This window comes from Aristolochia californica, unplaced genomic scaffold, assembly GCF_029961685.1.
Source record: "Aristolochia californica isolate CCGP_79_NKW_82.1479 unplaced genomic scaffold, dmAriCali1.0.hap1 SCAF_6, whole genome shotgun sequence".
Taxonomy (NCBI): domain Eukaryota; kingdom Viridiplantae; phylum Streptophyta; class Magnoliopsida; order Piperales; family Aristolochiaceae; genus Aristolochia; species Aristolochia californica.
In genome coordinates, this window is record NW_027182257.1 from 37,129,910 (window position 1) to 37,151,194 (window position 21,285).

The following is a 21,285-nucleotide window of genomic DNA, read 5'->3' on the forward strand; positions in this document are numbered from 1 at the left end:
AATGCCTCGGGCATGCGGCTCGAGGCGGCAACAAGGGAAAACCAAAGTGAGAAAATGGAGGAAAAGAAAAAGGAAAGAAGAGGGAGGGAAAAAAAAGGAAAAGAAGAGAAAAAACGGAAGAAGAGGGGGGAAAAAAGAAACAATAAAAACAGGAAAAAAACAGAAAATTAAGAGAAAAGAAAAAAGAAAATATTGAGATTCGATCATGTATAATCACAGTAGAAGAGGATTAATCTGGCATCTTCGATGCTTGCAAAATCGATCTCCTTCGTACTGGCATACTCGTACTTTCCGGCATCACTGGCATTGGTGGCAGTGGTAGCGGTGCTTTTCTCCGCATAATTGTTCTTAGATAGGATTCCAAGCAAATCTGGTCGAGTTCCGGCCGTAACGCAGTGTAAGTTGAGTTTCCGAGAGGAGAGGCAGACATAGAAAATTGAGACAGAAAACAAAGTGGAAGAGCACCAAACGATCAGTATGATCAAGAGAAGAATAACGGGTGGAATTGGGATAGATCGCCGGACGAGAAGATGAAACAAGCCGCTCTCCTTCGCCGCGTTCTTGGCTTGTGAACCTCGCTTTCGAACCACCGTAATGGCCATATTGACTGCTGCCAAGGCGTTCTGAATCCCTTGCATTGCTGATGCTTTTCTAACCGCAAGGCTCAGACAGACAATGGCAGTCACGTCTCAAGTTTTATCAAGGCTTAAAGGACTGCACGTCTCTCCATTTACCGGAACAAAAACCCCGTCCAACTATTATCTTTCGTAATTTGCCTACATTAGCATTAAATACCAGGAAGAATGAGCGAAGGAGATTTCTCTGAAGCTTAGATGTGATAAAAGTGAGTCAATGGAAGATATAACTTCTCTTATTCTGTAGAGCAGAGAGTATTATGAATACATATTTGTAGCTAGTCTGTCTCCTGATTCTCAAGCTATGTGGTGTGAAAGACTGTAAAGAACAGAATTGGTAAACAGAAACTCTCTTCTGCACTTGTCATGGTTCTCCGGATAGCTTAAGAAAATGAACTAGACCGCAGATTTCTCTTGGAAGGAGTTTCTTACGATTTCTAGAGCAGACTCTACAGATGAGGCATTTTGAAGCTTGGCTTTGTCAACTGCTGGCTGGCCTCTAGCAAGTAGAGGGAGGAGGGCGAAATCCTGATAAAAGGTACAGAACAAAATTGTCAAATAATCAAATTAGTAAGCAAAAGGGCTTTTAAACCTATTGAAAATGAAGAGAATTGCTTGTCCAGGTTTAAAGAAAATTTTATGGCAACTAGCAGCTTAACCATGCAAAGGATGGACACAAATTACTCTCCTACTGAAAGATACCTTTTTAAATTAGTGGGCACAAATGTTTGAGTCTAAATGTCTCTCTAAATTAAATCTTAAGAGTAGGATTCTTAAAAATTAAAGAAAAATCCCCAGGAAAAAAAAAGAACAAAAAGGAATTCCAAAAAATCACAGAAAATAAAAGATGATTATTGTATGTATATAATCGTCCATATATTTACCTACACAAAAAAGAACTACCATCTGCTATTGTTATAGGAACTGCTTAAGTATGGCATAATATGGCATCCGAACCCTTTTTCACACAGAAAAGATCCTCTGAAAAAAATATCTTCCTTGCTCTGGGACCAATTTTGGTTGATACCCATTAAGCCATTAAGTTCAAGAGATTTTCTCCTTTCTGTAGGCAAGTTGGTGCTACTCTTCTATAAAAATGGTGCCTACGTTTTATAAAGATCACTACATCTCAAGTAGGATTGCTTCCTTCCCAGTATTAGAAAACATATTAAGCACTGAAATAGATAAGATACCTCTGGACTTCCACTTTCAAGGAATACTCCCTTCAATCTCCCTGTAGCAGATCATGAAAGTAAATGCATCAACACCCGCTTGCATACGCATACGCACACGCACACCCACACACACACACATAAAGAGAGAGAAAGAAATGCAATATATGTGAAGATGTTGTACCAGAGTCTATCCAGAAAGTTGCAATCTTGGGATCAAAGTTCCCTACTTCAACTGTCTCGCCAACTTAACAAGAGAAAAAATGTATGAAATTAGGAATGCGTGGATATTCTAAGACAGGACAAGACAACAAAATCTGTTAGAGCAGTTAGGAAATGTACTGCAGCTATTTACCATTGTCACCAAAAAATTGCCACCAGACTTTCCGCGAACTCCCTTCATACTCAAAGACCCTTGAGTAAAAGTATGGCAGGTAGTCATATCTGTTAACCATGAAAATCATCATATGGGCTTTCCTTAGAAGACAAATCCAACTATGACTAAGCAAATCAGTGCAACCGCTTGATTGTGGGGTATCATGGCATGGATTAAAAAACCAACAGGATACTAGCACAGAAACAAAAATAAGCAAGCTTACGGATGAGTTTGGGCACTTAATAATGCTCCCACACAATGTTGGGCTGATTTACGGGCATGATCTACATGTTCCACTCGTGCAATCCGGTTATATATCTGCTTTCAGCAAAATTTATATCCACTGACATGATCATCTTCTTTTTCATTCAAATTTCCATCGGCACCAAATGTTTAAACCAAGATAATTATACCTTTAATGGGAATGCAGCTACATCTCCAATGGCATATATGCTGGGCACACTAGTTCGGAACAGACTATCGACCTGAAAAAAGCATTTCAGGTTAGAATTTTCACACTAAATCATACAATTTCATATTTCACAACAGTAATGTTTTTCTACTTTAAAAAATTTTTATTAATTCATGGAGAAAATGCAATGTAGAAGTGGCTCCACCAACAAGCCGTTAATATGCGAAAATAGCAAAAAAGTTCAGCCAGTAGCTCTGAAAAGCAGGAACCAGCTTCTCAATGATAAGCAACCTTCCCAGGTGGCAAAATAAAATCTTAGGCTATTATGAAAAGAAAAAAGAGAAAGTAGTACACACCTGTATACCTCCAACCGCGGCATTTAACCCCAGCTCCTCGAAGGGACTGACAGCAGGTTTTGCTCCAATTCCAACAATAACCTAAATTTCAAAATAATTCCAGATGTATTGAACTTAAAAGTTTCACTTTTTAAAGGGAGGTTTTAACCAAATGCTTAGCATATTTATTTTCAACCAAAAGAGATTTAAGATTGCGCAGCATGTTAGAAAATAGCAGACATACTGTGTCGGCTTCTACAACGGATCCATTTCCAAGCCTGACAGCAGCTACCCTTCCATCAGGGCCAGCTTCCAAATTATTAATAAGAGCACCCTAATCAACATAAAGGAGAGCAAGTTAAAAAAGGCCCAATTCAAAGTTGTCCTGTATGACCCAGAGCATGACAAGTGGTTTCTACCTTTAAGAACTTAACCCCATTCTCTTGATAAAGCCCTTCATACCTCTGAGCTAAGGAAGGCGTAAATAATCTTGGCATAAGATGATTCTCTGGAAATATGACCTACTCAAACAATTGTTTGAAGTTAAACTATAAGAGCGAGCTCTATTGCCAATCCTTGCTCTTATAAAAGTAAGATTACACATAAAATGAATTGGCACCGTTGTATCAAGTTTCCAGCCAACAGTTGCAGCAGCCACCTCCATACCAATATAACCTCCACCAATTACAACAACTTTCTTTGCTTTCACCTGGAAGCAACACAGCCCTTGTTAAAAAGATAAGAATATGATCCAGAGCACAAAGGGCTGCCATGAGTACATTATAAAAGAAAAAAGATTTTCCAAACCCAGAAAAATTGTATTAACAACTATGAAATAGACAAGGTGTTGCAAATACCAAAGATGATATAAGCGAATCAGCATCAGCCACATCCCTGATGTAGTGAACGCCTGGTAAGTTTCCTCCAATTTTCTCTGGAAACCTGAGAGGAAGATGAACAACTTATTTGGGGCTCCTTACCATGCACTCAGATTTAAGAGGTCGATGAAGCACATTAAAAGCAATCAGAGCAGATAGAGTACCTTGCAGCAGAACAACCAGTTGCAATTATAAGAGACCCAAACTTAAGAAGTTTGCCTGAAGACGTCGTCAAAGTATTCGTTTGGACGTCTATGTCTGCAACAGGATCTTGATACAAGACCTTCAAGGAAATGAGAAATCATCATAGATATTTGAAATTCAAACAATGTGTCAAGCATATCAAGTGAGATATTAATATTAACAGTAGAAAGAAAATACAGAAGATATCTCTATTCATGAAAATAGAGAGAACAATAAAGATAATCATATGTAGTTTCGACATAATGTCATTTCCTAAAGAATTAACAATCCTGTTACCTTCCCTCTTAAGGGGATCCCACATGATATCTAGGAAATCTAGGAGAGAGAGAGAGAAAACAAATATGTCAGCCTTTGAAATTATCAAGGCACAAATCAAATCCATTCCCAGAAATATTTGATGATGAATTGTTAATAAAAATTCTAGACTCAATTAAGGAGTCCTTCTTAACTGAATTAAATAGAAGATAACAGAAACAATACGTCTATATCTGCCTATGGCTCTTCCAAAGAAGGCAGTAACGGTGACGGTGATAATGACAATCATGATGAAGAAATCAGCTGCATCCCCGACTCTTAGCCTGAAGACGAAGATGCTTCTATCGGCGATTATTAGGACGTAATTATTAAGCATGTTGAGGATAAGATTAAAAGAGATAATTATTTCTGGAGAATGGACTATCACTCAAATGCTACTATCAATTTCCTGCTCAGTCTAGATCATCACACTAGAATATTAATGTTGGATACCCCACTGCAATACAAAAAACACAAAAGGTCAAAGGCCATGAAGAATACACAACTAGCTTGCCAAATTATGGACAATGCAACAAAAGAGGAGTCATCATCGAAAAAGCAGATTCCCCAGCACATCACGACAACTGACAATTCGAGAGAGAATCAAAGCTGCTTTTGATGACTGGTTGACACTAGTAAAAAAAGACAGAATTAGTGTAAAAAAGAACACCTCATCAAGGAATCTTATCTTGAAGTCGGTCTCAGGAATCTCAATTATGATTTTGAACAATAGTGCTCAATTATTGGCGCACATGTTAAAGCCAGATTGGTGGATCTCAAATTCTTTGAAATCCATCAAATAACTTTTCTTAGTGTGTAAGGATCGCTACTATTACTACTATGCAACACTTCAAAAGCTCAATATCATACAAGGAAACTTAAACTCAATTTTTTATAAAAAACAGAGAGAGAGCACTTCCAAGCATACAATGGCAACCTTAGAGACAAACTCAGAGCACTTCCAAGTGATGCCTTACAAACGAGATGGTTCCGTTTATTAAAGGGCAAAACCTTACACACTAAGAAAAACTATTTGATGGATTTCAAAGAATTTGAGATCCACCAATCCAGCTATAGCAAGTGCCCCAATAAATAAGCACTATTGTTCAAAATCATAATTGAGTTTCTTGACATTGACTTCAAGATAAAATTCCGTGATGAGGTGTCCATTTTTTACACTAATTCTATCTGTTTTTTACTAGTGTCAGCCAGTTGTCAAAAGCAACTTTGATTCATGGTTGAATTGTCATTCATCATGATGTGCTAGGGAATCTTCTTTTTCGATGACAACTCCTCTTTTGTTGGGTTGTCCATAATTTGGGCAAGCTAGCTGTGTATTCTTCATGGTGTTTGAGCTTTTGTGCTTTTCGTACTGCCATGGGGTCCAACATTAATATTCTAGTCTAGCGATCCGGACTGAGCAAGAAATTGACCATAGCATCTAAGTCATAGTCCATTATTCTACAGAAATTATTATCTCTTTTTAGTCTTATTCTCAACTTGCTTAATAATCACGTCCCAAAAATCGCCAATAGAAGCATCTTTGTCTTCAAGTCGGGGACAAAGCTGATTTCTTCATCGTGATTGTCATTATCACCTTCACCGTCACTGCTTTCTTTGGAAGAGCCATAGGTAGATATAGACATATTGTCTCTGTTATCTTTATTAAATTCAGTTAAGAAAGACTTTAATTGAGTCGAGGATTTTTATTAACAATTCATCATCCGATATTTCTTGGAGTTTGGATTTGATTTGTGCCTTGATAATTTCAAAGGCTGACATATTTGTTCTCTCCACTAATTTGGGAGTTTGTTTTTTAAACTAAAGAATAACAGACTTTATTTCTGCAATTTTATTTTCTAACGCGGGGAACTTATTCCACCATCTTACATGAAAACTATGTTGCAAGATTGAAAGTTGCAATTCATTAAAGGCAATTTAACTGTCCTATTTCCATATCCAAGGAATAGAAAATTCCAAAACAAAAAGAAATGTATTAGATCCTTTTACTATGGGTTTAACCTCTCGAATACTGGGATGAATGACGCCATTGACCATACAGTTCTTGAAGTGGTTCAGGAAGAATGGAAATTGGAGGACCAAATTTAACCCTCCATTTGTAAACCACATAAAGGACTAGGTATTTTCTCTTGTCTATGTTTCTTAATTTCAGCACTTAGGGTAATAAAGCAAGAATGTCGATGCGAGGGGTTTTGATAATAAAACATATTATACCAAGCATTGACATAATCCCACTAATTATACACTTTGCCATTGGGTGCAATTTCTTCATTAGCAACTAATGAAGATAAAAATTTACTAATAGTGCATCGACTGTAGGCAATTGGACTGTCAGGATTTTTAATATTTGACAATGTATGATTATTGGTAACATATTGAATATGAGCCATAATTGCTTCATAATCAAACCAGCAATTATTATTAGTGACTGGAAAAAATGAATCCTTCAGCCACTTGGAAATAATTTTCTAAGGATCAGCAGTCATGAGCATATCCTTGTGATTGATAATCATAATTTCTTCTGTAATTTGAGGAGTGGTAAAATTAGGTTCAGATAATAATACGACCTTCATTGACGTAGAAGTCGAAGATTCGGAAACTTTATTTTTTCCTCTATTATTTGATCTGCCTCGGCCTCTTCCTTTGGCAGATTAGGCATTTCCCCTGCCGGAAAAATGATAAATTGTTTTAACCTTGTAGAAATTCGCGGGTAAGAAAATCAGGTAGGGAGTTATTTTTTCCCCTTTATATATTCAATATCAAGATAAAAAACACTTCATTCTGCTTGCCAACGGGCACATATTTGTTTAGATGCTAAATTTTTTAAAATCTTTTTTGAGAATTTGTTTGGCTACAGAACAGTCTACTCATAACAAAAAATGTTGACTGAGTAAATCATCCTGAAATTGACCAATACATTTCACTATAGCAAGAATTTCTTGCTTAACAGTCTAATAGTTCAACTGGGACTGTTTCCATAAGCCTGAATTAAATCTTACCAATTCATCTTTATTAGAAACAGGATTTAATAGTTTTAGGATTCCTCCATATCCAATATGCGGGTTGGCTAGAGCAAGACAAGGAAGTTGTCGAACTCTAGATTTAATTTTTTGAATAGCCTTAGTATGGGCTTCAGTCTAAGACTTGGGATTTTTCTTTAATCTATTATAAAGAAGTCTAGAATCCTGGGCAAGATTTGGATAGTAGTCTGAAATGTAATTAAGACTACCCAAAAATCTTTGTAATTGATTTTTATCCCTACTTTCATCAAGGAATTTAGAAGCAAATTCTATTGATCTACTGATAGGAATAATTGTTCCTTTATGAATATCATGGCCCAAAAATCTTATAAAATTTTAAAATAATTTCATTTTTGGAGCAGAAATCACAAGACTCGGGATTTTTCTTTAATCTATTATAAAGAAGTCTAGAATCCTGGGCAAGATTTGGATAGTAGTCTGAAATGTAATTAAGACTACTCAAAAATCTTTTTAATTGATTTTTATCCCTACTTTCATCAAGGAATTTAGAAGCAAATTCAATTGATCTACTGATAGGAATAATTGTTCCTTTATGAATATCATGGCCCAAAAATCTTATAAAATTTTGAAATAATTTCATTTTTGGAGCAAAAATCACAAGACCATTTCATTTAATAATGGTTTTGGAAGTTTTTAAATGTTTAAAGTGAGATTCTAGTTGTAGAGAAGATAACAATATCATCAATATAAACTATAGAAAATTCACTATACTTGCTGAAAATATTATTCATGATATTTTGAAATTCAAAGGGAGCATTTTTCAATCCAAGGCATAATATTCCATTCATAATGCCCAAAAGGAACAATAAATACAGTTTTATATTTATCTTTTTCATTAATTTGAATCTGCCAATATCCAAATTTAAGATCAAATTTGGAAAATATTTTAGCATAATGCAATCTGTCTAGAAGATACTTTTTACTAGAAATAGGATATCTAATCCATTTGAGACAATTATTAAGGGGTTTATAATTGACCACCAATTGAGGAACTCCTCGTTCTTTCTCAACATTTTTATTGACATAAAAAGTTGTACAACTCCATTGAGAGTAAGATTTTTTTATTAAGCCTTTTTCTAACAAGGTTTGAATTTCTTGTTTGCAGAGATCTAAATATTCCTTTTTTATCTGAATTGAACGAGCTTTTGTAGGAATATTTTTCTCACCAAAATTATCAATATAGGGTAAGGAAACAGTATGTTTTTTCCTACTCCAAAATGCAGTAAGAATTTAACTGCAGATTTCTGAAGTGAATTGTTGTTGTAACATGGTTATCTGATCTTTGATGTCAGGTGTTTGTAACCTTTGTTCAATCATGAAATAAAAAATTTCTTCTCTTTAAGTAATTGATTTGTCTTTCTTTTCTAACAGACAGTTTTTAATTCATTGAGAAATCTAGTTTGTGGACTAGATGCAAAGGGAAAGATTATAGGGGCATCATTAATATGTCCCGCTATTCCTTGACTTGTAATGCTTGTAAATGGGCATTATTTTACTGAGAAAAGGTGTCCCTAGAATGACTTGCTGTAAAAGATCTCTAACAAATAAGAAGTCAATAGGGAGACAATTGGAGTCACTACAGATGACAACATTATTTAATTTATAATTGATTTTCATCTTATGGCCACTAGCATAAGTCTTTTCAAAATATTGGGTCAGAATTAACCATTCTTGGATGCAATTAAGGTCAGTACCACTATCAACTAAAGCTAGTAAATAATAAAACACATAATCTTCATTGATTACTAAATGGATCTTAATGTGCCATGTTTTATTAAGGACACGTGTGGTCGATAGGAGAAAATGATCAGAATCATTATGTATGTGAGAGAGAGATTTTTTTTTTTTTTTTTGAAAAAGGTGTGAATATATTACTGAGAGAGAGAAAAAATACAAACCATACTAAACATGACCTTCCACAACAAGCTGTTGGAGAAAAACACCTGTTTTCGCCCGACTATCCGCCAAGTGATTTGCGGATCTAGGAATATAATTCCACTTACATCGTATTTGGGAAATTAAAGTACATATATCATCAAAAAGATCCCAATGCCGCCATGGGGGTTTGCATGTCTTCTTACACCAATTGATAACAACTTGTGAATCGCCTTCGACAAATAAAGGTCCTTCCATTCTCTGATGAAACAACTTCAGGCCATTGAACAACCCAGATAACTCGGCTGTTGTTGAGTCTGATATGCCGAGTGGCCCGCAAAAAGAGAGGAACAATTTTCCTTGGTCGTCATGGATAACCCCCCCCCATATCCAGCTAACCCCGGACAACCTAACGCACTTCCATCAAAGTTTAGTTTAAAACATCCAACCGAAGGAAGAGACCAAGTCTCCATAGTTAGAGGGCGAGGGGGATAGGACAATTTTGCAACAAGATCCCAATTCTCACTAAGAATGATCCCTCCAAGACTTTTGAATTCTTTTCTCATCTGAATCCAAGAGGTGACTTGCCCCACAATCTGATTGCAGAGAATGTAGTCAGGAAGAGATTTGTTATTAAACCTTCTGTTATTCCATTCTTTCCAAAGGCCCCAGATAATGTGACCGACACTGCAGGAGATTAATAACTTTCCAATTTTAGGGAGATTAACCTTTGTAATCGTGTGGATTGTAGAAACGAGATTTTGGGAAAAGCAATAGTGCAAGCCAATTTTGTTGATGAGATTTGTCTATACCGAGTGCGCATAATTACAATGCAGAAGTACATGATCCGCAGTTTCATTGGAGGACATGCAGAACGGGCAAAGAGGATCCAAAACGTGCGTTCCCCGACGAATTAGTGCATCCGATGTTAGAATTTTGTTTTGGCATGCAGTCCAGATAAAGAATTTTGCTCTTGGTGGTACGTGTAGAGACCACACAATGGCTGATGGGTGACAGGATTGAGCATGGGAGGGGGGTAGATGAGCTTTATAGGCAGATGAAGTAGAAAACGTATATTTGGGACAAAGTGTCCATATCAGGGCGTCTGGGCCATTTTTTACACAGGCCGAAGATAGACTCGTAATGAGTTCGGCGGCTTCAATAGTTTCGGCTTCTGTCAGCCCTCTACGGAGATTTAGGTTCCAATCACAAGAATTCTGTCCAACAGTAGAAATATTAGCCTCCTTGTTTCTGGCGAGAGAGTAGATTTGACCATAGCAAGAGTTTAGACTAGCCTGACCTATCCACCAATCTGTCCAAAACCTTGTGCTACTTCCAGATCCAATATAACACTTGACAATGTTTTTGAAGACAGACAACAACTTAGCTATTTTTTCTAGATAGGAGATAATCTGTTATACCTTCCTCTTTTAGTCCACCATCCCAAGAACTTATCTGCTTTACTCGCCACCATGTTTCGCCAAACCAGAGACGGGGTCATGTTGAATTTCCAGATCCACTTCAAAAGCAGAGCCAAGTTTGTTGCTGCAGTGTCGCAAATTCCAAGGCCACCCTCAGCAAAAGGTTTACATATGTCAACCCATTTTACAAGACAATATTTTTTTTCACCATTTTGCCCACCCCATAAAAATCTTCTTTTTAAAAACTCTATTCTCTTCCCCATAGAGGTTGGGCAACAGTACACTGATAAAAAGTAAGATGGAATACCATGTAAACATGACTTAATCAGAGTGAATTTACCGGCTTTAGATAAAAACTTTCCTCTCCAGGAAGCGAGCCTACCTTCAAGTCGCTCAACGACTGGGTGCCAAGAAGATTTTGTGGGTAATACAGGAGAAAGAGGGAGACCCAAATACGTACCTGGAGAGGAGGCAACTTTACAACCCAAATAGGTTGCCATGGAATTAAGAACCAAAGGATCAATATTGAAACCTAGAATGGAAGATTTAGCCCAACTTACCTTCTGCCCAGAAGACAACTCAAAGAGGTTTAATAGAGCTTTCAAGCGGGAGACTTGAGAAAGGGTACCTTCTCCAAAAAATATAGTATCATCAGCATATTGCAATAGAGGAATGTCCTGGTCAGAATCAGTCGAGATAGGCTTAAGCCAACCAGTCCGTTTGGCAAATCCGACCATAGAAGCAAGATGTTTCCCCATGAGAGTGAACAGAAATGGGGACAGTGGGTCACCTTGTCTTATTCCTCTAGTAGCTTTGAAATATCTGCAAGGGGATCTATTTACTAGAACAGAAAAATGTGGGGAAGAAATGCAGCTTCTCATCCAGAATTTCCTCCGAGTCTCAAAACCCATTCTATCTAAAAGATAATCAGTTAGCTTCCAATTTTCTCTATCAAAGGCCTTTTCAAAATCTATTTTCAGGACGAATCTTGACTGTTTTGATTTTTTGAAGGTGTCTAAGAGCTCGTGGGCAACCATGGCAGAATCTAGAATATTTCTGTCTCGGATAAAAGCACTTTGGCAGGGGCTAATAATTTTAGGGAGGTGTGTCCGAAGGCGGTTAGCCAGCAGACGGACTATGATTTTATAGTAGCTTGTGGTCAGAGGAAGATTGGCAGGGGAGTTTTTTGGGATAAGGGCAATAAAAGAAGCACCTACTGCCTTATGGGTGATGCCGACTTGGTGAAAATTTTGGATGAACGCATAAACATCCGATTTAATAGTATCCCAATACTTATGATAAAACTTACCATTAAACCCATCCGGACCAGGGGCTTTATCCTTCGGGAGCCCCATAGTAGCCAGTTCAACATCTTCTATGTTGAAGGGCTTTTCTAAGTCTGCAACTTCGGACAAGGAGATTCTCTAGTAATCGAGTTGATGCAATTTCGGCCGATTGAAATGTTCTTCAGCGTATAGTTCTGAGAAAAACTTCACGAAGAGATTAGAGATAGAGGGGCTATCCGTTATCACTTGGTCTCCATGAGAGATGGAAGTGATACGGTTAACCCTCCTTCTGGCCGAGGCAATAGCATGGAAAAAATTAGTATTTCCATCCCCTTTGGCTATCCAGCGAAATCTTGCTCGCTGTTTCCAACGAACAGTTTTGCAACATAGCATAGTAGAAAGCTCGGAATTTAATTGAGATCTAAGAATTAAATCAGAAGAAGAAATAGACCTTTGCTCTTCGAGTAAGTCGAGCTCCGAGATGCATCTACGAACCAAGTCCTTCCGAGTAGCAGCAGCAGCAGCACGATGGGAAACATACCACGAACGAATCTTCAATTTCAGAGCTTTTAATTTCAGGGCAAGATTCCAGCCAGGGTTAGGGTGTTGGGTCAATTCTTGCCACCAGACCGGAATGGAAGAGTTAAAAACTTCCAGCAAGGTCCAAGAATTTTCAAAACGGAAAGGAGTGCGCCCCCAGGATAGGGGGAAAGTGTTAATTTGAATAGGCCAATCTAACTATATCTAACCGAGAGAGAGAGAGATCACCATATCTAACTCCAGTAGAGTCCACAATGACAACATGATAATAGTAGTATACAAGCTTTATTATTGCTTTTATGTATTCTTCCACCACAGCATATTGATTGCAACTCATAGCTGCAAATTTAGGCCACTTTTTTTCTCTTTTCCGAATAATAGATCTAGACCAAATTATTGGAAATTAATTATTCCAAATGATAAGATTAATAAGCCAACACTCTGCAATAGATTTTTGAGAAAACTTTTGAAGGCACTTGAGATGTCAGTGCCCTTGTAAAAATATTAATTCAGGGGTATTTTGGTCATTTTATCATCTCATATGGGTCCCATCTGATTACAGCAAGCAAGAATACTTGTCATGACTTTATGTTTCAAGTTACACTTAATTTTGATATGTAATCATAGAGATATAAGCATTCTTGTACTATGGGGCATAATTATCCTTATATGTTTTTTTTTAAAAAGGATGTATATATGAACAAAAAGAATTACAAAGAAACAGGGAGCAAATCCCTAACAACAAGAGATTGAAAGGTTGCTCCTAACTTGGCAAGCACATTTGTCACAGAGTTAGCAAATCTCGGAATGTGAGACCAAATACAAGAAAATTGAGAAGCAATTTCAAGAATTTCCTGAAGAGAATCCCAATGCCGCCACCGGGGGGGTTTCTTTGCAACCAAGTACCACCTTCGAGTCCCCCTCAATGTGAAGAGGGCCACTATAATTGTCTCAGAAAACGTGGAGCCCATTGATGAGACCTTGGAATTTAGCCGTATTTGAGTCAACAATACCTAACGAACCAGCATACGATAAACACTGATTGCCTGAGGAATCCGAGATAACATCCCCAAAACTAGCCATTCCGGGATAACCTAGAGAAGAACCATCAAAATTTAACTTTAGGAAACTTGGCTCCGGGGGGGTCCATTCCTGCATGACTAGGATTTTGGTTCCACACCGCATCTTTGCAATGATGCTCCAATTATCGCGGATAAATGAACCAGCAAAGGAGGAGAAAGACTTCTTGTAAGGAGCCATGCAGTCCCGACACACAATCAGCGACCCTTACCACATAATTACTTCTAGTATCAAAATGCCTCCGGTTACGCTCATTCCAAAGCCCCCATGGAATGAAACTAGTGCAAGCGGATATCATAAGCTTTCCAAGCCCAGGAAGGGGAGTACCATTGAGCATCTTACCAAAAGAAATCAGATCCACAGGAATACAGAATTGCAACCCCGTCTTACTAAGGATGGAAGTTCATACATGCCACGAGAAAGAGCATTGAAGCAGGATGTGATTGACTGATTCGACCTCATAGTTGCAGAGAGGGCAGAGAGGATCAATAGCTGGGTGTCCTCTTCTTCTGAGCACATCTGTCGTGAGTATCTTTCCTTGGTAGGCGCTCCATACGAATTTTTTAATCTTTGGCGGGGCATAAAGACGCCATGAAAAGGAAATCTCATGATCCCTTTGGTTTGAATGACAACTACTGATGAAAATTTAAGCAAAGGACATAGAGAAAATTCCGCTTTTATTAGGCCACCATATCATCTTGTCAGCGACTAAAGGCCTCAATCTGTAGGTTTGCAAAGATTCCATCAACCTATTTGCCTCCAAAGCCTTCGTATCAGAGAAACCCCTTCTAGGGTGCAAGTTCAAACCATCCCCTTCAAAAGCATTTGCAACCGATATTTCCCTTTGTAAAGATAGGAGGAGAAGGTTCCTGAATGTTGACTGTAAAGGCTTCTGACCCGTCCACCACTCCTCCCAAAACTTTAAAGATCTGCAGTTACCAACAATGAATCTGACGACTGAAGAAAATTTGGGGATAAATAGATATAATGATCTCCAAATTGGAGATAGACATCTCTGATTGCCTCCTGAAGTCTACCAAGGAGAAGGACAACCAAGCTTAACAGATACCATTTCCTTCCAAAGATTAGAAGAAACATTGTTGAACTTCCAAATCCATTTTAAGAGTATGGCTTGGTTCATATCCTTCGATTTCCGAATCCCTAAACCTCCCATATTTTTTGGCAAGCAGACATCCTCCCATTTGACCAAATGGTACTTAAAAGCATCACTCAATCCTCTCCATAGAAATCTTCTTTTTGACCTATCCATGGTATTACAAATCGAAGCGAGGCAATGCATAAAGGACAAAGCATTATTTGGGATGCCTGTGATACAAGACTTCAAGAGAATGAGTCTGCCAGCTTTGCTTAGAAATCTGCCCTTCCAGGTTGCCAGACAGGTCTCCAATTTTTCCACCACAGGATTCCATAGACTTTGGTTAATGCGGCCATTGAAGAGGGGAAGACCAAGATAGGTTGATGGGATGCTAGAGGTTTTACATCCAAAGATGTTCGCTAGCTCTTCTAGTAACACAGGGCTGACATTGAAGCCCATGAGGAAAGTTTTCCCCCAATTAACTTTCTGCCCTGAGGCAAGTTCAAATAGACCCAAGACAACTTTGATCCCTCTAGCATCATCCATATTTCCAATCCCAAAAATGATGGTATCATCCGCATGTTGAAGAATGGGGATATTAAAAGCCTGTTGGGGGCTAGTTGGGGGGAGCCACCCAAGATTCACAGCCGAGTAAAACATAGAGGAGAAGAATTCCCCTATAATGTTAAAAAGTAGCGGAAAGAGCGGGTCTCCCTGTCTGATTCCCCCTTGTCCCTTTGAAATAATTGCATACAAAGCCATTAAGAATGAGAGAGTAGGAAGCCGAACCCACACAACTCCTAATCCAGAATCTCCATTTTGCGCCAAATCCCATTTTTTCCATAAGCTCATCTAGAATAGTCCAATTTACTTGATCAAAAGCCCTTTTCCAGATCAAGCTTCTTGGTTCTTTGCTATGACTGAAGTGATTAATGAGCTCAAGTGCTGCCATTGTAGAGTCAAGAATTTCTCTCCCCTTGAGAAAAGTGCCTTGTCCGCAGTGGGTGACGATCCGGAGAAGGGCTTTTAGTCAATGTGCCAAAATTCTTGCAATGATTTCGTATGCACTAGTAAGCAGGCTAATAGGTCAGAATTCTTTTGGCTTTTCAACATTGACCTTCTTCGGGACCAGATTGATGAAAGATACTCCAATGCTGTGAAAGGTGATATCATTCTTAAAGAAACCATGCAGCATAGCGGAAATATCCTCTTTGAGCCATGGCCAAAGTTTTTTTAGAAAATCTCCATTAAAACCATCTGGGCCAGGGGCCCTATCACTTTCCATTCCTAATACGGCACGCTCGATTTCAGCAGCAGAGAAAGGGAGCTCTAATAGGGAAGTTGCAGTTGGGGAGAGACGGGAGAAGCTGATTTGTTGAACTTTTGGCCTATTTGAACATTCCTTTGAATATAGATCTGTGAAAAACTGAATCAACACATTAGTTATCGAGGTCCAACACGACGTTACCTCATTATTAATACATAGCAAGGTAATTCGGTTGGACCTCCTTCTTGCCGATGCAACGACATGGAAGAATTTTGTATTCGCATCGCCTTCGTTTAGCCACTTAAATCTGGCTCTTTGCTTCCATCTAATCCTCTCTTGATACAAAATTTTATTTAAATCAGAGTTCAGAGAAATTCGAGAAGAGAACTCAGTAGGGGATCAATACCTTTGTTCCTCCACCTGGTCCAGGTCAGCAATCTAAAAGAGGAGAGTAGCCTTCGCGGAATTCAAAGAGGCACGACGACTTGTGGCCCATTCCTTTAGTTTTTCCTTTAAAAATCGCAATTTTAAAGGAAAAGCCCACTCCCTTCTGCCAAAACACGAACCTTCAGCCCACCAACCATTAATAAGAGATTCAAAATTTTGATCAGAAAACCATGAGTTTTGAAAACGGAAGGGAGAAGGCCCCCGTTTCTCGAAGGAGGTGGAGAGCATGATAGGCCAATGGTCAGAACCCATCTTATTAAGCACCCTTCCAGAGACATTACCCAAAAATTGAAGCCAGTCTGGGCAAGCCAAAAACCGGTCCAGTTTTGAGAGAGGATAGGTTGTTGCTGGCTGTTAAACCAAGTACAACTTTTCCCGGAGAGAGAAATCTCGTCAAGATTACACCTGCCAATGAAATCCGAAAACCCCCGCATTGAGGCAGATATATGATTTGACGGAGGTTTCTTCTCATTGCAGAACTGCATGGCGTTAAAATCACCCGCAAATATCCAGGGGAGATTCCACGACCGATAGAGCTCCATAAGCTCATCCCAGAAAGATCTTCTCTCTCGATATCTTGTCAGGCCATAGACTCCCCCAAAACACCATATACTATCAGAGGAGTTATCTTGGAACTGGATTCCCAGTGTAATTATCCTTATATGTAAAAACCAACTAAAGTGAATTTTTAAAAGGGGAGCTCGAGCTTTTTGAGACCCATCGCAGCCCTTCAACGCTGCTTCCTCAACTCTTCTCCTCTCTATTTTTCTCCCTTTTCGTCTTTTATTCTTCCCAATTTTACAATTTTACAGCCTCAAGACAGCTGATTGTGCATGGAAGAAAACATGACAAGCTGGATCTTTGAGAAAAGGGAATGTGGTAGTTGCAGGCATGCTTTATATGACTAGAGAGATTTTGTTCTTCTTCCAAGATACAAAATTAAAATCTGAAAGTACTTCATGGAGGCTGATGGACCCTTCTGCAGCAGTATTTATTTCTTGAAATGAGTTATATATTTCACCAGGAAAAGGAGCCACAGTTCTAATTTTTCTTAACTAATTAGAAACTTACAAGCACTATTGGCAGTCAGGAAGACTAGTATCCAACACCTCCTCAGGAACTACATAAGATAGTCAAAGGGAGATGGAAAGAGAAAACAGATGCATGTACATATGGCTAACAACTAAAGGTATGTATCAAGGAGAAAAGAGGAAAAAGCAGCCATGTATACCTCAATTCCATGCTCCTTATACCACTCAGGGGTCTGTCTCTCCCCACCTGACCCAACACATGTATGGAAACCCTATGATAAATATAGAGGAAGTAATTAGAAGATAGATAATGCTTTTACTTCATATTATAAAATGAATCATATAAACTCAGACTCAAAAGACCTGCTGCATCGTCATTAATCATAATATCTTGGATCAAACATAAAATCTGCAAAATTTTAATGCTTACAGGCAAACGTGCTGGCTTTTTGTCCAGAGGAAATAGATAGCCTTTAGTTAAAGCCGGGCGCTCATAAGGGGCAACAGCCTGGGCAACATGAACAAAATGAAAAATCAGCAAACATTGAAATTCTAGGAAAGTATGTCAAGACGACTAGAATAATTTTCGCTGACATCAGTTCACATAACCATATTGGACTGTTGCCTGTGACTTTTAATCCATGTGTGTGGACCTGTGCCAATCATATACAGCATAGTACCCTGGTTCAGCAAGATTATGGAGTAGAAATCATTTTTGTCTCTGGGATTCATCTTCGACTTCTAACTTTTTTTTTTAATGAAATAGTGAATGATTTGTATTGCTGAACAAACAAGCAATTACAAAAATAGAGGCAAAGCCCCATAATTACAAAGGGAAAGAGCACCCACAACAAGATGTTGGCAGGAGACGCCCCGCTTAGCCAGCTGGTCAGCTAGGAGTTGCCCGATCGACAGGTCCAAACTATGATCTTACCAGAGAAAATATGAGTAACTTCATCATGAACATGTTGGAGCTTCCAAGGAGGGTCGTTTCTCTCACTAAAACAATAAAACATGACTGCAGAGTCCCCTTCCAGAATTACTGGAGTAGAGAACTTCTAGAAATAAAATTGAACACCTGCCGAAAGGGCTAGAAGTTCAGCATCAATAGAGCTATCCAAAGTTCACTGGCTCAGAGTAGGACAAGAGGACGTCTCATTAATGGCCTTTAACTGTACCACCAATTCCAGCAGGCCTCTGGTTGCTTTGGAACTCCCATCAAAGTTTACTTTGAGCCAGCCCCTAGGAGAAAGAGATAAAGAGGGCAATACCTGAGGAGAAATTTCAATATAGGAGAGAATTACTTTCCAATTCCGCCAGATGATAGAGATAAAAAACTGAGGCAACACAAGATTGCTAATCCATTGCAGGATGTTATGGAAGACTTTGTCTATTACACTGCCCAAAGAGATGGACTTAGACTCAAAAGTTTTTCTGTTGTGCTCCATCAGGTCCCAAGGGACAGCAGCCAAGGCCAAGCCCCAAAGAATACTTCCCACTTTAGGAAAGGGACATTTGAGGAGCTGATCAGTTAGGCAAGAGAAACTATGTGGGACACAAGCATCCAGCCCAAACTTCTTGAAAAAAGCTCGACAGACTGCTCTACTGAAGAACAATGAATGAGAATGTTAGCTGCAGTTTCTTCTTGGTTACCACAAAGCTTGCACACGGTATCTACCAGGTGAGAATTTTGTTATGGACTGCAGTCCATAAAAAATGAACACATCTGGGGGGAGCTTTGATCTTCCAAGACCACTAATTTCTAACTATATTTCCCTATTTCTTGAATGACTCTGTCCTCCTTAGCTGACTGTAGAACAATATGTAAATAAGGTACTTTCACAACTTCTACAGTGGACAAATATCCATCAAAACACCAGTGACATAATTCATGAAAAAACTTGAATATACAAAGTACAGAAAGTTTTCACTCAGATAAATCTTGTTAAATGATTAGAAGCTTAGATATCCAAGGTGCTAACTTACATTGATAAGGATATGTTAATATGTCTCATACAGATACAAGTAAGAAAACAATTGAGACGAAGTAGGATAAGCTTCCCTGCCTGCTCTGGCATATCACAAACATGTAATCTACCCATACTCTGTATGAGAGCAGATGACATTGTCATTTATAGAACAGTGTTGAATTTGAATCTCCTAAATGAACATATCCTCAAATTTGAACACCTTCACCGATACATAATTGCGGAATAATCATAGTCCACAAATCAACAGACAAATCCATACATGCCGGCCGCCACACATCCCCACATGCACATACGAACAAGAACAAAAACTACCAAAATCACTACCTCCTTCGTCACTACGCAGAGCCTCCCATCAGCCATGCCATGTTCCACAAATGTCCGAGCAGCATATCCCGCGGAGTTGCCGCCACCAACAATAACATACCTATGATGATAACGCTCATAGTGACAAACAAAAATAATTGGACACAGATCGTTAAAGTATTAATTGGACACGACCAAGAAACTTACTCTCGATTTTCATTAGAAAAAGAGGCCGAAGCAGCAATAAAAGCTCTTCTCCTAACACTAGTGAAAGCAATTGAAGGGCTCGAACTGCGACTAACGGAAGAAGATTGATGACCCCAAAGAGAAATCCCGTGCTTCAAACTCGTCGAGTTTGCCATTGCTCGAAAAACTGTTGATACCAAAAACCAGATCAGGGGTTCTGTATCGGGAAGAAGTAGATAAAATTAGCAGGAGGAAGAAGAGCGGAGTGTGCGTTTTCTTCTATAATTTAAAATGAGGACAGACCTGCAGACATTTACAATTATAGTTTTCTACTCTGTTTATTTTATACAGCAGCTTTTCTGGGTTCGTCAGTAAACAATGACGCTAGCTCTTGCCATGACCCAAAGGCCAACTGCTTGTTGATAGGAGGAACTCACTTGCGCTGTAGTGATGGTGCATCTGGTAACCCAGCGCGCAAACATAGTCTTCGTTAATGGTTCTTGGTAGTTTCTAAAAATTCTATATCTTTTGCACGATTTGACTGGGAAGGTATCTCGTATTCTCGTTGAAACGAAAGTCGGAACTGTTCACCGTGAAGCGCTGGAAAGTGTAGGAATGTAGAGCTGGCTTTCAAGGAAACCGAGGGGTCAAATTACTAATAGTAAATTACTTCTTACATCAAATTTTAACTAGACAACAGCTTGTGCTCTCACCGAGCAGTAACCTTTTCTTTCTCTCTTCTTTTCGTGTCCTCATTAGAAATTGACAACTCTTTCTCTAAAAACTTAAGAACTGTTGTCAAAATGTTTTTCTATTAGTAAAGAGTTAAAGATTTTCTTAATCTAAGCTTTTCTAATAATTCGGCCTCTATCTTCTCTTTGGTCATGTATATTTTTCTTCCGTGAACGCTCAATCTTGTAAATATAAACAAATAAAAACTTAAAAAAAAAAAATCAGCCGCCACCATCCTCTAATCATCTTCAGACTTTTGACACTTTCCGATGAAGAGGAAAGAAAGATCGTTTACGGAAGAGGCTGGATTAATCCCGTGACTTGAACGAGACACTTTTGGGAACTCTGCTCCCTGTCGTTTTTTGCTCTCTTTCCCAACAATGCGGAAAGAAACAGACCGATTTATCCTGTGATACGGATTAGACATTTTCCTACCAGTAAAGAACGAATAGAAGACATCTGGGGGACTTTGGATCGTTCTTTACTTGGAAATTGTAGTAAAATCGAACGATTTTCCTTTTGAGAAAAAAGCCAATTTCTTCCCTTCCCCAAGGGGTGAGGATAAAGATCCAAGTGTTTTTATTAAGTCGGCTTAAATTCGACCTGACAGGGAACGAATTTATATATTTCCAGTTAAAACCCAGTTAAATGTTCTGGGTTCG

The 21,285-nt window shown here is 38.6% G+C and overlaps 1 protein-coding gene across 3 annotated transcripts; it reads right to left on the reverse strand.

The window, feature by feature from the left end:
* Nucleotides 1–804: 804 nt before the first annotated feature.
* LOC137933995 (monodehydroascorbate reductase, chloroplastic/mitochondrial) lies at nucleotides 805–20,381 on the reverse strand. 3 transcript variants are annotated; one of them, XM_068778163.1, is made up of 17 exons: nucleotides 20,329–20,381; nucleotides 19,913–20,078; nucleotides 19,727–19,826; nucleotides 17,842–17,919; nucleotides 17,612–17,683; nucleotides 3,973–4,091; nucleotides 3,788–3,872; nucleotides 3,550–3,639; nucleotides 3,350–3,451; nucleotides 3,175–3,264; nucleotides 2,952–3,032; nucleotides 2,597–2,668; nucleotides 2,407–2,501; nucleotides 2,163–2,251; nucleotides 1,992–2,054; nucleotides 1,829–1,869; nucleotides 805–1,163 (listed from the first exon to the last, which is right to left on the reverse strand). In XM_068778163.1, the coding sequence occupies exons 1-17, from the start codon at nucleotides 20,348–20,350 to the stop codon at nucleotides 1,032–1,034; spliced, it is 1,497 nt and encodes a 498-aa protein (XP_068634264.1). In that variant the 5' UTR covers nucleotides 20,351–20,381; the 3' UTR covers nucleotides 805–1,031. The 3 variants fall into 3 exon arrangements, with proteins under 3 accessions (XP_068634264.1, XP_068634265.1, XP_068634263.1); XM_068778164.1 differs by lacking the exon at nucleotides 20,329–20,381 and adding an exon at nucleotides 20,195–20,318; XM_068778162.1 differs by lacking the exon at nucleotides 20,329–20,381 and adding an exon at nucleotides 20,195–20,318 and having other exon boundaries at nucleotides 19,913–20,108.
* Between the last annotated feature and the right edge of the window lie 904 nt (nucleotides 20,382–21,285).

Coding starts and splice junctions, on each gene's coding strand:
- LOC137933995 (XM_068778162.1), bottom strand. Junction 3,640..3,787: donor ATTCGCTTATATCATCTTTG/GTATTTGCAACA, acceptor TGTTGCTTCCAG/GTGAAAGCAAAGAAAGTTGT. Junction 1,870..1,991: donor AACTTTCTGGATAGACTCTG/GTACAACATCTT, acceptor GATCTGCTACAG/GGAGATTGAAGGGAGTATTC.